Source organism: Nerophis ophidion, linkage group LG17, assembly GCF_033978795.1.
Source record: "Nerophis ophidion isolate RoL-2023_Sa linkage group LG17, RoL_Noph_v1.0, whole genome shotgun sequence".
NCBI classification, from domain to species: domain Eukaryota; kingdom Metazoa; phylum Chordata; class Actinopteri; order Syngnathiformes; family Syngnathidae; genus Nerophis; species Nerophis ophidion.
In genome coordinates, this window is record NC_084627.1 from 45,862,440 (window position 1) to 45,875,786 (window position 13,347).

General features: G+C 42.2%; 1 protein-coding gene across 3 annotated transcripts in view; it reads left to right on the forward strand.

Annotated features, from left to right (window-relative positions):
• The window catches only part of LOC133536492 (dihydropyrimidinase-related protein 2), an 83,576-nt gene that overhangs the window by 22,848 nt on the left and 47,381 nt on the right, over nt 1-13,347 (forward strand). For all 3 annotated transcript variants that reach the window (XM_061877062.1, XM_061877060.1, XM_061877063.1), the window contains one exon: nt 11,916-12,004. In XM_061877062.1, coding sequence (XP_061733046.1) covers nt 11,916-12,004 — 89 coding nt within the window. The remainder of the gene's footprint in view (nt 1-11,915; nt 12,005-13,347) is intronic.

Here is a 13,347-nt window from a genome sequence, read left to right on the forward strand (position 1 = left end):
GCAGTCACTGGTGACGTTCGACTCCGTTTCACCAATCAAATGCAGTCACCGGTGACGTTTGACTCCGTTTCACCAATCAAATGCAGTCACTGGTGACGTTTGACTCCGTTTCACTAATCAAATGCAGTCACTGGTGACGTTTGACTCCGTTTCACCAATCAAATGCAGTCACTGGTGACGTTCGACTCCGTTTCACCAATCAAATGCAGTCACCGGTGACGTTTGACTCCGTTTCACCAATCAAATGCAGTCACTGGTGACGTTTGACTCCGTTTCACTAATCAAATGCAGTCACTGGTGACGTTTGACTCCGTTTCACCAATCAAATGCAGTCACTGGTGACGTTTGACTCCGTTTCACCAATCAAATGCAGTCACTGGTGACGTTTGACTCCGTTTCACCAATCAAATGCAGTCACTGGTGACGTTCAACTCCGTTTCACCAATCAAATGCAGTCACTGGTGACGTTTGACTCCGTTTCACCAATCAAATGCAGTCACTGGTGACGTTTGGCTCCGTTTCACCAATCAAATGCAGTCACTGGTGACGTTCGACTCCGTTTCACCAATCAAATGCAGTCACTGGTGACGTTCGACTCCGTTTCACCAATCAAATGCAGTCACTGGTGACGTTTGACTCCGTTTCACCAATCAAATGCAGTCAATGGTGACGTTTGACTCCGTTTCACCAATCAAATGCAGTCACTGGTGACGTTTGACTCCGTTTCACCAATCAAATGCAGTCACTGGTGACGTTTGACTCCGTTTCACCAATCAAATGCAGTCACTGGTGACGTTTGACTCCGTTTCACCAATCAAATGCAGTCACTGGTGACGTTCGACTCCGTTTCACCAATCAAATGCAGTAACTGGTGACGTTTGACTTCGTTTCACCAATCAAATGCAGTCACTGGTGACGTTCGACTCCGTTTCACCAATCAAATGCAGTCACTGGTGACGTTTGACTCCGTTTCACCAATCAAATGCAGTCACTGGTGACGTTTGACTCCGTTTCACCAATCAAATGCAGTCACCGGTGACGTTTGACTCCGTTTCACCAATCAAATGCAGTCACTGGTGACGTTTGACTCTGTTTCACCAATCAAATGCAGTCACTGGTGACGTTTGACTCCGTTTCACCAATCAAATGCAGTCACTGGTGACGTTTGACTCCGTTTCACCGATCAAATGCAGTCACCGGTGACGTTTGACTCTGTTTCACAAATCAAATGCAGTCACTGGTGATGTTTGACTCCGTTTCACCAATCAAATGCAGTCACCGGTGACGTTTGACTCTGTTTCACCAATCAAATGCAGTCACCGGTGACGTTTGACTCCGTTTCACCAATCAAACAGCCAGGCGGTCACATGATTAACTGCACACTTTTAAAAAAATGTTTTTTATAAACCTTTATTTATGAATTTCAACATTTACAAACAGTTGAAAATAATAATCAAAGTACAAAACTGTATAAAAAACGTACAAAACAGCGCCAGGGGGTTGTAAATTCAAAGAAACTAAAATAGAATGCAACAAATATATATATAAAATAAACAAAGTGCAAAGCCATAGGCTCACTCAATCTCAGTAAATAACATAAATTTGGAACACAGCATCATCGTTTTCACAGCTTTTTGGTTGTTAGAGGTAGAGTGTTTTAATGTAGAGTTCTAAATCTTTTTTAAAGGCACAACAAACAGGTCGGGTATTGAGAAACTTACATTTATGAATATAAAACTTAGCCAATAGTATAATGAGGTTGCAAAGGTAAAATTCATTTTCAATTTTTTTTTCAATACTGTCTATCTGTGTTGGCCCTGCGATGAGGTGGCGACTTGTCCAGGGTGTACCCCGCCTTCCGCCCGATTGTAGCTGAGATAGGCGCCAGCGCCCCCCGCGACCCCGAAAGGGAATAAGCGGTCGAAAATGGATGGATGGAATACAGTGTAAAACCAAATATATATTATTTGATATATATTATTGTTTTAGTTGCTTAAGAGATATTCCTGGCTCTGAATTTGTTCATTGCTATTTTTATGTTTTTGTGCATTACTTGTTGCCCTCATCATTAAACGAACAGGTTACTCATCAGTTACTCAGTACTTGAGTAGTTTTTTCACAACATACTTTTTACTTTTACTCAAGTAAATATTTGGGTGACTACTCCTTACTTTTACTTGAGTAATACATCTCTAAAGTAACAGTACTCTTACTTGAGTACAATTTCTGGCTACTCTACCCACCTCTGCTTATACAGTCGCCAGCTATAGTTTACTTACACTTGTAAAGGCACTTGTCATGGCTGTCTTGAGTTTCCAATACGTTCTACAACTTATTTTTTTTTTTGTGATAGAGTGATTGGAGCACATACTTGGTCACAAAAAACATTCATGAAGTTTGCTTCTTTTATGAATGTATTATGGCTCTACTGAAAATGTGAGCAAATCAAAAGTATACATACAGCTATGTTAATATTTGCTTACATGTCCCTTGGCAAGTTTCACTGCAATAAGACGCTTTTAGTAGCCATCCACAAGCTTCTGGTTTAATTTGTGGACCACTCCTTTTAACAAAATTGGTGCAGTTCAGCTAGATTTGTTGCTTTTCTGACATGGACTTGTTTCTTCAGCATTGTCCACACTTTTAAGTCCGGACTTTGGGAAGGTCATTCTAAAACCTTAATACCAGCCTGGTTTAGTCATTCCTTTACCACTTTTGACGTGTGTTTGGGGTCATTGTCCTGTTGGAACACCCAAATGCGCCCAAGACCCAACCTCCAGACTGATAATTTTAGGTTGTTTTGAAGAATTTTTCATTGTCCCATTGACTGTCTGTAAAGCACCAGTTCCATTGGCAGCAAAGCAGGCCCTGGGCATTAAGCTACCACCACCATGCTTGACAGTAGGTTGGGATTCCTGGAATTAAAAGCCTCACCGTTTCGTCTCCAAACATATTGCTGGGTATTGTGGCCAAACAATTCAATTTTTGTTTCAGAACTTTCCTCCAGAAGGTCTTATCTTTGTCAGATGAAACTAAAATTGAGCTGTTTGGCCACCTATAATAAATTCATAAAAGAACCAAACTTCATGAATGTTTTTTGTGCTCCAATCACTCTATCACAAAAAATAAGAGATGTAGAAATGATTGGAAACTCAAGACAGCCATGACATTATGTACTTTACAAGTGTATGTAAACTTTTGTATATAGATCGTTATTTTTATTTTGATGTATTGGTATTTCAAACATTACTTTGTGAATTGTAGTGTTCTTTGTACATTATGACATTTGTATCATAAAAAGCCAAATTTACTGCTATTTTCTTCAAAGTGATCTGTTTTTGTTCTTGCTTTATGCCGAATTGCATTTTTCCGTCACACTGCACACTGTCTGAGGCTCCCGTGATAGAAAGGTCACTGTCAAGTTTGGCATTGATTCAATACAATCACACACAAACACTTTGTCGATCTTGCCAATTGAATTTAAATGGTTATCCAAGTTTGGATTCGTCGCAGTACTTTGATGTCAACCTTTCTGTAGATACACACATTTAAAAGAAGATAAAAGTTACTGGGAATTATCTGCTTCTCCCTTTTTAGGGATCCCAAAACCTGAGATGTTTTTTTTCCGTCTCAGACTCTGGGAAAATGTGTTATTAGGGTCCCAATTTTTTGTAAGCGTTTTGAAAACAAAAGATAAATTAATGCATCATCCTGTTGTATCTCACATTCTATATTGTGTTTTGGAAAAAGGTTGTCATAAACGTTACTTAATTCATTAAAAAACAATCATTCACTTTCTTCTTTCCTTCTGTCATGTTCTATGGTCTGGATCTTGTTTTTTGTTATTTTCGGTTTTGAACTCCATTAGTTGCTGTTTTTTGTTGCACTCTTGTTTGTTTTGGTTGCCATGGTGGCATATGATTTTCACCTACTGCTGGTGTTCGGACACACGCACCTGGCTTTAATTAGGGAGATTTAAGCCTGTAGTTGCCAGGTAGTCGGGCTGGTGACATTACTCTGTTTTTGCTCTGCCCATGCCATAGTCCTTGATGACATTGTTCATGCTCTACTGATGTTCATTTCTTGTCCATAGTTTATGGTGCTCGTTTCACGCCACAGTAAGTGTTTTTTGGTTTCATGTCCATAGTCTAACATTAAGCCTGTAGTTGCCAGGTAGTCGGGCTGGCGACATTACTCTGTTTTTGCTCTGCCCATGCCATAGTCCTTGATGACATTGTTCATGCTCTACTGATGTTCATTTCTTGTCCATAGTTTATGGTGCTCGTTTCACGCCACAGTAAGTGTTTTTTGGTTTCATGTCAATAGTCTAACATTAAGCCTGTAGTTGCCAGGTAGTCGGGCTGGCGACATTACTCTGTTTTTGCTCTGCCCATGCCATAGTCCTTGATGACATTGTTCATGCTCAACTGATGTTCATTTCTTGTCCATAGTTTATGGTGCTCGTTTCACGCCACATTAAGTGTTTTTTGGTTTCATGTCCATAGTCTACTTAAGTGTTAGTTTTTGTTTCCTTAGCCAAGTTATGCCTCCGCTGTGAGTGCCTTTTGTTTGTCCTTTTTTAAGTAGAAATCAAAATATCCTCCTACTTTCTACCGATGTGTGGTCTAGTCTGATTGCATCCCAGGAAAACAATCCTCGCAACAAGCTGCGACCACCCTGCCCTTTGATACCTTCATGGATATAAACTTTACCGCTGCCCGTATTTTTTTCCATATTTTTATTGCAATATTTTCAGAGTGTGTTTGTTCTATTTTTGGCCAAAGTAAGACAAAGAAAAAAATACAAAGTTGTTTTTATTTTAAAATTTTAATGCCAAGATTTTAATAATCTCACTTCGCTAAATGTGCTTTGTGGACTTGAATGTCTATAGACATTCGACCTTGTCCTTCGGGAAGTCCTGTGGGTAGTACTCAGAGAGTATGGGGTATCGGACTGTCTGATTGTGGCGGTCCGCTCCCTGTATGATCAGTGTCAGAGCTTGGTCCGCATTGCTGGACCCAGGATGGACCGCTCGCCTGTATCGGTTGGGGACATCTCTACGCTGCTGATCCGCCTCCGCTTGAGATGGTTTCCTGTGGACGGGACTCTCGCTGCTGTCTTGGATCCGCTTGAACTGAACTCTCGCGGGTGTGTTGGAGCCACTATGGATTGAACTTTCACAGTACCATGTTAGACCCGCTCGACATCCATTGCTTTCGGTCCCCTAGAGGGGGGGGTTGCCCACATCTGAGGTCCTCTCCAAGGTTTCTCATAGTCAGCATTGTCACTGGCATCCCACTGGATGTGAATTCTCCCTGCCCACTGGGTGTGAGTTTTCCTTGCCCTTTTGTGGGTTCTTCCGAGGATGTTGTAGTCGTAATGATTTGTGCAGTCCTTTGAGACATTTGTGATTTGGGGCTATATAAATAAACATTGATTGATTGATTGATTGCCGGCAGTAAGTCGGACCCGTTTCCAGCGAGGGTTGGACTCCGCCAAGGCTGTCCTTTGTCACCGACTCTGTTCATAACTTTTATGGACAGAATTTCTAGGCGCGTTGAGGTGATCCGGTTTGGTGGATGCAGGATTAGGTCTCTGCTTTTTGCAGATGATGTGGTCCTGATGGCTTCTTCTGGCCAAGATCTTCAGCTCTTACTGGATTAGTTCGCAGCAGAGTGTGAAGCGTCTGGGATGAGAATCAGCACCTCCAAGTCCGAGTCCATGGTTCTCGCCCGGAAAAGGGTGGAGTGCCATTTCCGGGTTGGGGAGGAGACCCTGCCCCAAGTGGAGGAGTTCAAGTACCTAGGAGTCTTGTTCACGAATGAGGGAAGAGTGGATCGTGAGGTCGACAGGCGGCTCAGTGCTTCGTCTTCAGTAATGCGGACGCTGTATCGATCCGTTGTGGTGAAGAAGGAGCTGAGCCGGAAGGCAAAGCTCTCAATTTACCGGTCAATCTACGTTTCCATCCTCACCTATGGTCATGAGCTTTGGGTCATGACCGAAAGGACAAGATCACGGGTACAAGCGGCCGAAATCAGTTTCCTCCGCCGTGTGGCGTGGCTCTCCCTTAGAGATAGGGTGAGAAGCTCTGACATCCAGGAGGAACTCAAAGTAAAGCCGCTGCTCCTCCACATCGAGAGGAGCCAGATGAGGTGGTTCGGGCATCTGGTCAGGATGCCACCCGAACGCCTCCCTAGGGAGGTTTTTAGGGCATGTCCAACCGGTAGGAGGCCACAGGGAAGACCCAGGCTGGCCTGGGAATGCCTCGGGATCCCACGGGAAGAGCTGGACGAAGTGGCTGGGGAGAGGGAAGTCTGGGCTTCCCTGCTTAGGCTGCTGCCCCCGCGACCCGACCTCGGATAAGCGGAAGAAGACGGATGGATGGATGGATGGACTTCAGTAAACGAGCGATTCCTATCCGACGTGATTTTATAATAAAATCGCACAATGCAATGCACTTTGCCATCTCACACGTGACTTGTTTTATTCCAATGTAATGCAAGTCATGACAAGAGCTTGCATCTTTTCAATCAATCAATCAATGTTTATTTATATAGCCCCAAATCACAAATGTCTCAAAGGACTGCACAAACCATTACGACTACAACATCCTCGGAAGAACCCACAAAAGGGCAAGGAAAACTCACACCCAGTGGGCAGGGAGAATTCACATCCAGTGGGACGCCAGTGACAATGCTGACTATGAGAAACCTTGGAGAGGACCTCAGATGTGGGCAACCCCCCCCCTCTAGGGGACCGAAAGCAATGGATGTCGAGCGGGTCTAGCATGATGCTGTGAAAGTTCAATCCATAGTGGCTCCAACACAGCCGCGAGTTTTGACCCTATAATGGGGAACTGCATCTATTTTGGGAATATGCCAGTCGTCCAAAATTTACTAAAGGTTTATCCATCCATCCATCCATTTTCTACCGCTTATTCCCTTGTGGGGTCACGGGGGGCGCTGGCGCCTATCTCAGCTACAATCGGGCGGGAGGCGGGGTACACCCTGGACAAGTCGCCACCTCATCGCAGTAAAGGTTTATGATGGAGGTTTATTTAAATTGTACAATTCTTCAATTGTTTTTTGTATATATTGTTTTGCAAATCCCCCAACATGTGTACTGTGTATATGTACATAATTTATCATTTTTTTGAACTTGATTTTTTATATACATGTTACAGGTTATATATATTTTATTATTGAATGTATCAGGGCTTCACGGTGGCAGAGGGGTTAGTGCGTCTGCCTCACAATACGAAGGTCCTGCAGTCCTGGGTTCAAATCCAGGCTCGGGATCTTTCTGTGTGGACTTTGCATGTTCTCCCCGTGAATGTGTGGGTTCCCTCCGGGTACTCCGGCTTCCTCCCACCTCCAAAAACATGCACCTGGGGATAGGTTGATTGGCAACATTAAATGGTCCCTAGTGTGTGAATGTGAGTGTGAATGTTGTCTGTCTATCTGTGTTGGCCCTGCGATGAGGTGGCGACTTGTCCAGGGTGTACCCCGCCTTCCGCCCGATTGTAGCCAGCGCCCCCCGCGTCCCCTAAAGGGAATAAGCGGTAAGAAATGGATGGATGAATGTATCAAATGTGATGAATATTTAATGGACCACAATGGAAACAAGCCTTTTGGCTTATTGTGCCATCCATTTGCCTTTTTAAAGCATTGCATGGATTCAATTCTTTAAAATGTTTATAAACATCTCAATCAAAGTCCGGCCCGCGTGTCCACAGATTTTTCTCCATGCGGCACCTGGGCTAAAATGAGTTCGACACCTTTATGTAGACAAATATATGGTTGTGTTTTTGTAAAAGCAGACATGCGGTCATGTCAACATGGATAAAAACATGAAGAATTGACCGGCGTGCTTTTTCTCCTGACGTGACTGCAGTGGTACTGAACAAGTGGATGCTTCAGCCAAGTACAGTGGATTGATGCAGGGCGGGGTTTGGACAGACTGCTTGGGATGCATCGTAAGCAGTCCTGCAAACAGCATTGCAGGCTCAAATAGAGGACTCTTTGTTAGTGGAGGATGCTGGAGTCCCTGTGAGCAGACCTGCCACTCCCTTTTGTGCATAGTAATCCATAACAGCAGGGGGGCGGTACGACCAAGACAAGTGGCCCAGCAGTGGGTGTGGAAGATTGATTACAGCCTGTGCCCTGCAATTGGTTCGCACTCGTGTCTGCTTCTGCAGAGATCTGAATCCCTGAGGAGGACAGGCTGCCATCTTCATTGTTTCACCAGGGAATACCAAACCCGATTTTGGTTCTGTGGCGGCGCCGTCTGAACGAGAGCATTGTCTCATCTGTCTGCCTTAATTTGATTAAATCATCAAAGAATGAAATGATGACGCTTGGATACGTTCAAAGAAATGTTTGCACTCCCAAAGAGAAAAACGTATCCTCTTGAGCAGGGGTGTCCAAACTTTTTCCACTGAAAAATCAAAGTATGCGGGGGCCATTGTGATATTTTTCTTTTTTAAAAGCAATACAATAGTTGTTTTTTTTACCTTTTATGGCTTTCCTCAAGTTTAGTCCCCGGTCTCCGGAAGGGTCTCAGTCATAAAAATGTTAGAAATAAGTCATAAATTATAATTTTTTTCATTTAACACTTGAATCTCGAGATCAACTTCAGCCTGGGTCTGTCTGTCGTTATAACATTTTTTTAAATTTTGTTTTTTATGTTTATGGCCTTTATGTCAAAATCAATCAATCAATCAATGTTTATTTATATAGCCCCAAATCACAAATGTCTCAAAGGACTGCACAAACCATTACGACTACGACATCCTCGGAAGAACCCACAAACCCATTATTTATATGGCAAACACACAAACTATGCAACATTTTCCCCCAAAACGTTTCAAAGTGGAATATTTGACGTGAAGTAATTCGAACCCTAACTAGGTCAATCATTCATAACAATAAAAAAAGAATAAATGTTGAAAAAAAGCCAAATATATATTTATATTTTTGTACTTTTAACGCTTAATTCTGTAGATCTCTTGATTATAAGATTTTATACATTTTTTCATACTTTTTTGTTTGTTTGATGCCCTTTTTGTGAAAGAAAACTTTGTTTTTGCACAAAATATGCAATATTATCCCCCCCAAAATATTTGAAAGTGAAATTGTTCCAGAGAAGAAATTGGAGCCTTCAGCAGGTCAATAACATGGCAGCTTTGTGTTATTTGTGTCAACACTGCAACTTTTTCTTGTTACATGTCACTGTTTACTCTTTTATTACACTCTTTTTATGTTTTACATTTTTATGAATGGACCGGGGGCCATTAACAAATTAGCTGGGTGCCACAAATGGCCCTCGGGCCGCACTTTGGACACACCTGCTCTTGAGTGAGAGTGTGCACTTGACTGGAGAAATAAAACCAGCTAAATGTGTTTCTTATCAAAAAAGAGGCCTGAGGCAATTAAACACCGGCCATCCAGTCGAGTTATTCGGTTTACTTTTTGCAAAAGTCAAAGCTGATGCCATCCATCCATCCATTTTCTACCGCTTATTCCCTTTTGGGGTCGCGGGGGGCGCTGGCGCCTATCTCAGCTACAGTAAGCTGATGCTCTGTATGATATTCGGCTTTACATTTCTACAATTAGGAAAGAATGGAAAGATATTTTTTTGTGATAGAGCAGGGGTTGGGAACCTTTTTGGCTGAGAGAGCCAAGAATCCTAATATTTTAAAATGTATTTCCCTAAGAGCCAGATCATTTTTTTTTCAACACTGAACACAGCGAAACGCGTGCCATTTTAAGTAAGACCAACATTACTAGAGTATAATAGGTCTCGTATTCTTTCTAATAACGTTGATATTCTGAAGCTAACTGTGGAGGGGCGTGGCCTGCGGGCCTGCAGCGATGCGGGGTGTGCCAGGACCGGCCTCGAAATCAGCGACAGGTGCGTAGATGGCCCATCTGGGCCTTGTTATCCAATCACCTGTCGCTCTGTTATAAGCAGCAGCCGGGAGGGGAGACAGGGTTGGAGCTGGAGTCAGAGCGCGAGCGAGAACGAAAGAGAAAAATACAGAAAGACTTATTGAAAAATAAAAAAATATCGTAACCCTGAAACAGGCTTTCATGTCGGTGCTTGGTGGTCTGAAGAACCCCCAGGAGGGCAAGCCCTAAAAAAAACAATAACAAATAAATCATGCAATTTCTTGAACAAATGCGGTAGAAAAAAGGATGAATGGATTCAAATGCATGAGCATGTTTAATATTTTGAACGTTATTTTTAACTCAAGTGGAATTAGTCATTACTTATCGTGTTAAGCAGTGTCAGCTCAGATTTATCCGAGAGCCAGATGCGGTCATCAAAAGAGCCACATCTGGCTCTAGAGCAGGGGTGCCCATTACGTCGATCGCGAGCTACCAGTCGACCGCGGGCGGTGTGTCAGTCGATCTCCAGCCAGGCTTTTAAAAAAAATAGACCTAAAAATGAGTGATCATCAATCTTCACCAAGACGTCACTTAAATGACATTCACGGTACCGGAGGGTCTTGTGAGATGACGCTGGCTGCTGCAAAATCATTATTATGAAAATATGACCGAGAGGAAGGCGAGAAACACTTTTTATTTCAACAGACTCTCGCGCCGTACCTTCCGTCAAAACTCTAAAGGCCGACTGCACATTTCCTATCTTCACAAGAAAAGCCCTGCTTCATGCTGCCTGCGCTAACTAAATACAGAGTCTCGGAAAACTGGCGTGCACAAGCGATCCCTCAGAAAGCTGGCGTGCACATCACTTGTGCACGCCAGCTTTCCAAGACTCTTATTTTGTTAGCACAGGCAGCATGAAGCAGGGCTTTTATTGTGAAGATAGGAAATGTGCAGTCGGCCTTTAGAGTTTTGACGGAAGGGACGGCGCGAAAGTCTGTTGAAATAAAAAGTGTTTCTCGCCTTCCTCTCTGTCATTTTTTCATAATAATGAACTGGCAGCAGCCAGCGTCATCTCACAAGACCCTCGGGTGCCGTGAATGTCAATCAAGCAAGCTACGGAATTTGCCGCCAATGTTTTTCTTGTAAAGTGTATGGAAGCTGGATGAATTAGATGCCAAAAACCAACCACTTTCCTGTGGTATTGTACAGAAAGGACAACTTTTTTTCTCCTCCATTTGAAAATGTGGGCGTTATCATCATTACTGTCTGATTCCAATCAATGCAAGTCATCAGAATCAGGTAATACACCTACTTATATTCTTGTCTTGGTGAAAGAAAGACATCTATATGTGTTACACATGCTTGTATTATCATTAAACACATTTAACTTGTTTACAAAAATGTCTCTTTCATAAATAAATAAATATAAATGATATATATAAATGAGGTAGATCCCCTCGAGTTGGTCAATTGAAAAGTAGCTCGCCTGCAGAAAAAGTGTGGGCACCCCTGCTCTAGAGCCATAGGTTCCCTACCCCTGTGATAGAGTGACTGGAGCACATAGTTGTTGGTCACAAAAAACATTCATGAAGTTTTGGTTCTTTTATGAATTCATTATGAGTCTATTGAAAATGTGAGCAAATCTGCTGGGTCAAAAATGTTAATATTTGCTTACATGTCCCTTAGCAAGTTTTACTGCAATAAGGCGCTTTTAGTGGCCATCCACAAGCTTCTGTTTGAATTTTTGACCACTCCTCTTGACAAAATTGGTGCAATTCAGCTAAACGTGTTGGTTTCCTGACATGGACTTGTTTCTTCAGCATTGTCCACACATTTAAGTCAGGACTTTGGGAAGGCCATTCCAAAACCTTCATTCTAGCCTGATTTAGGCATTCCTTTACCACTTTTGACATGTGTTAGGGGTCATTGTTCTGTTGGAACACCCAACTGAGCTCATTGGTTCTTGTCAGATATAAAATAAGACAATATTCCGGTTGTAAACTAACTGATCTTATTCTCTTCCAGAGTGACCGTCTCCTGATCAAAGGAGCAAAGATCGTCAACGATGACCAGTCTTTCTGCGCCGACATTTACATGGAGGATGGAGTCATCAAGTGAGTTTAGTGATGTTTGTTCAGTGTGGTGTTGCCCCGATACCAATATTTTGGTACCACTACCAGTACCTAAATGTGTTTTAATACTTTTTGATACCATTCAAAATAAAGCAGACCATAAAACAATGTCATTGTTGGCTTTATTTTAACAGAAAATAATATAGTACATGCTTCACGGTGGCAGAGGGGTTAGTGCATCTGCCTCACAATACGAAGGTCCTGCAGTCCTGGGTTCAAATCCAGGCTCGGGATCTTCCTGTGTGGAGTTTGCATGTTCTCCCCGTGAATGCGTGGGTTCCCTCCGGCTTCCTCCCACTTCCAAAGACATGCACCTGGGGATAGGTTGATTGGCAACACTAAATTGGCCCTAATGTGTGAATGTGAGTTTGAATGTTGTATGTCTATCTGTGTTGGCCCTGCGATGAGGTGGTGACTTGTCCAGGGTGTACCCCGCCTTCCGCCCGATTGTAGCTGAGATAGGCGTCAGCGCCCCTCGCAACCCCAAAAGGGAATAAGCGGTAGAAAATGGATGGGGATGGAATATAGTACATTAAACATATGTTTTTTATTGCAATTAAAGAACAAATTTGACATAGAAAAATTGGCCCTCGTGCAGGGGTGCTCATTACGTCGATCGCGTAGGGCAGTGGTTCTCAAATGGGGGTGCGCGTACCCCTGGGGGTACTTGAAGTTATGCCAAGGGATACGTGAGATTTTTTTTTTGAATATTCTAAAAATAGCAACTATTAAAAAATTATTTATGAATATATTGAATAATACTTCAACAAGTTCATAAACTGTGAAAAAAAAAAAAATCAACAATGCAATATTCAGAGTTGACAGCTAGATTTTTTGTGGACATGTTCCATAAATATTGATGTTAAAGATTTATTTTTATGTGAAGAAATGTTTAAAATTAAGTTGATGAATCCAGATGGATCTCTATTACAATCCCCAAAGAGGGCACTTTAAGTTGATGATTACTTCTATGTGTAGAAATCTTTATTTATAATTGAATCCCTTGTTTATTTTTCAACAAGTTTTTAGTAATTCTTATATCTTTTTTTCCAAATAGTTCAAGAAAGACCACTACAAATGAGCAATATTTTGCACTGTTATACAATTTAATGAATCAGAAACTGATGACATAGTGCTGTATTTTACTTCGTTATCTCTTTTTTTTTTCAGCCATAATGCTTTGCTCTGATTAGGGGGTACTTGAATTAAAAAAAATGTTCAAAGGGGGTACATCACAGAAAAAAGGTTGAGAACCACTGGCGTAGGTTATGTCTAAAAAAAAAATAGACCTAAAAATGAGCGATCACCAATCTTCACCAAGACGT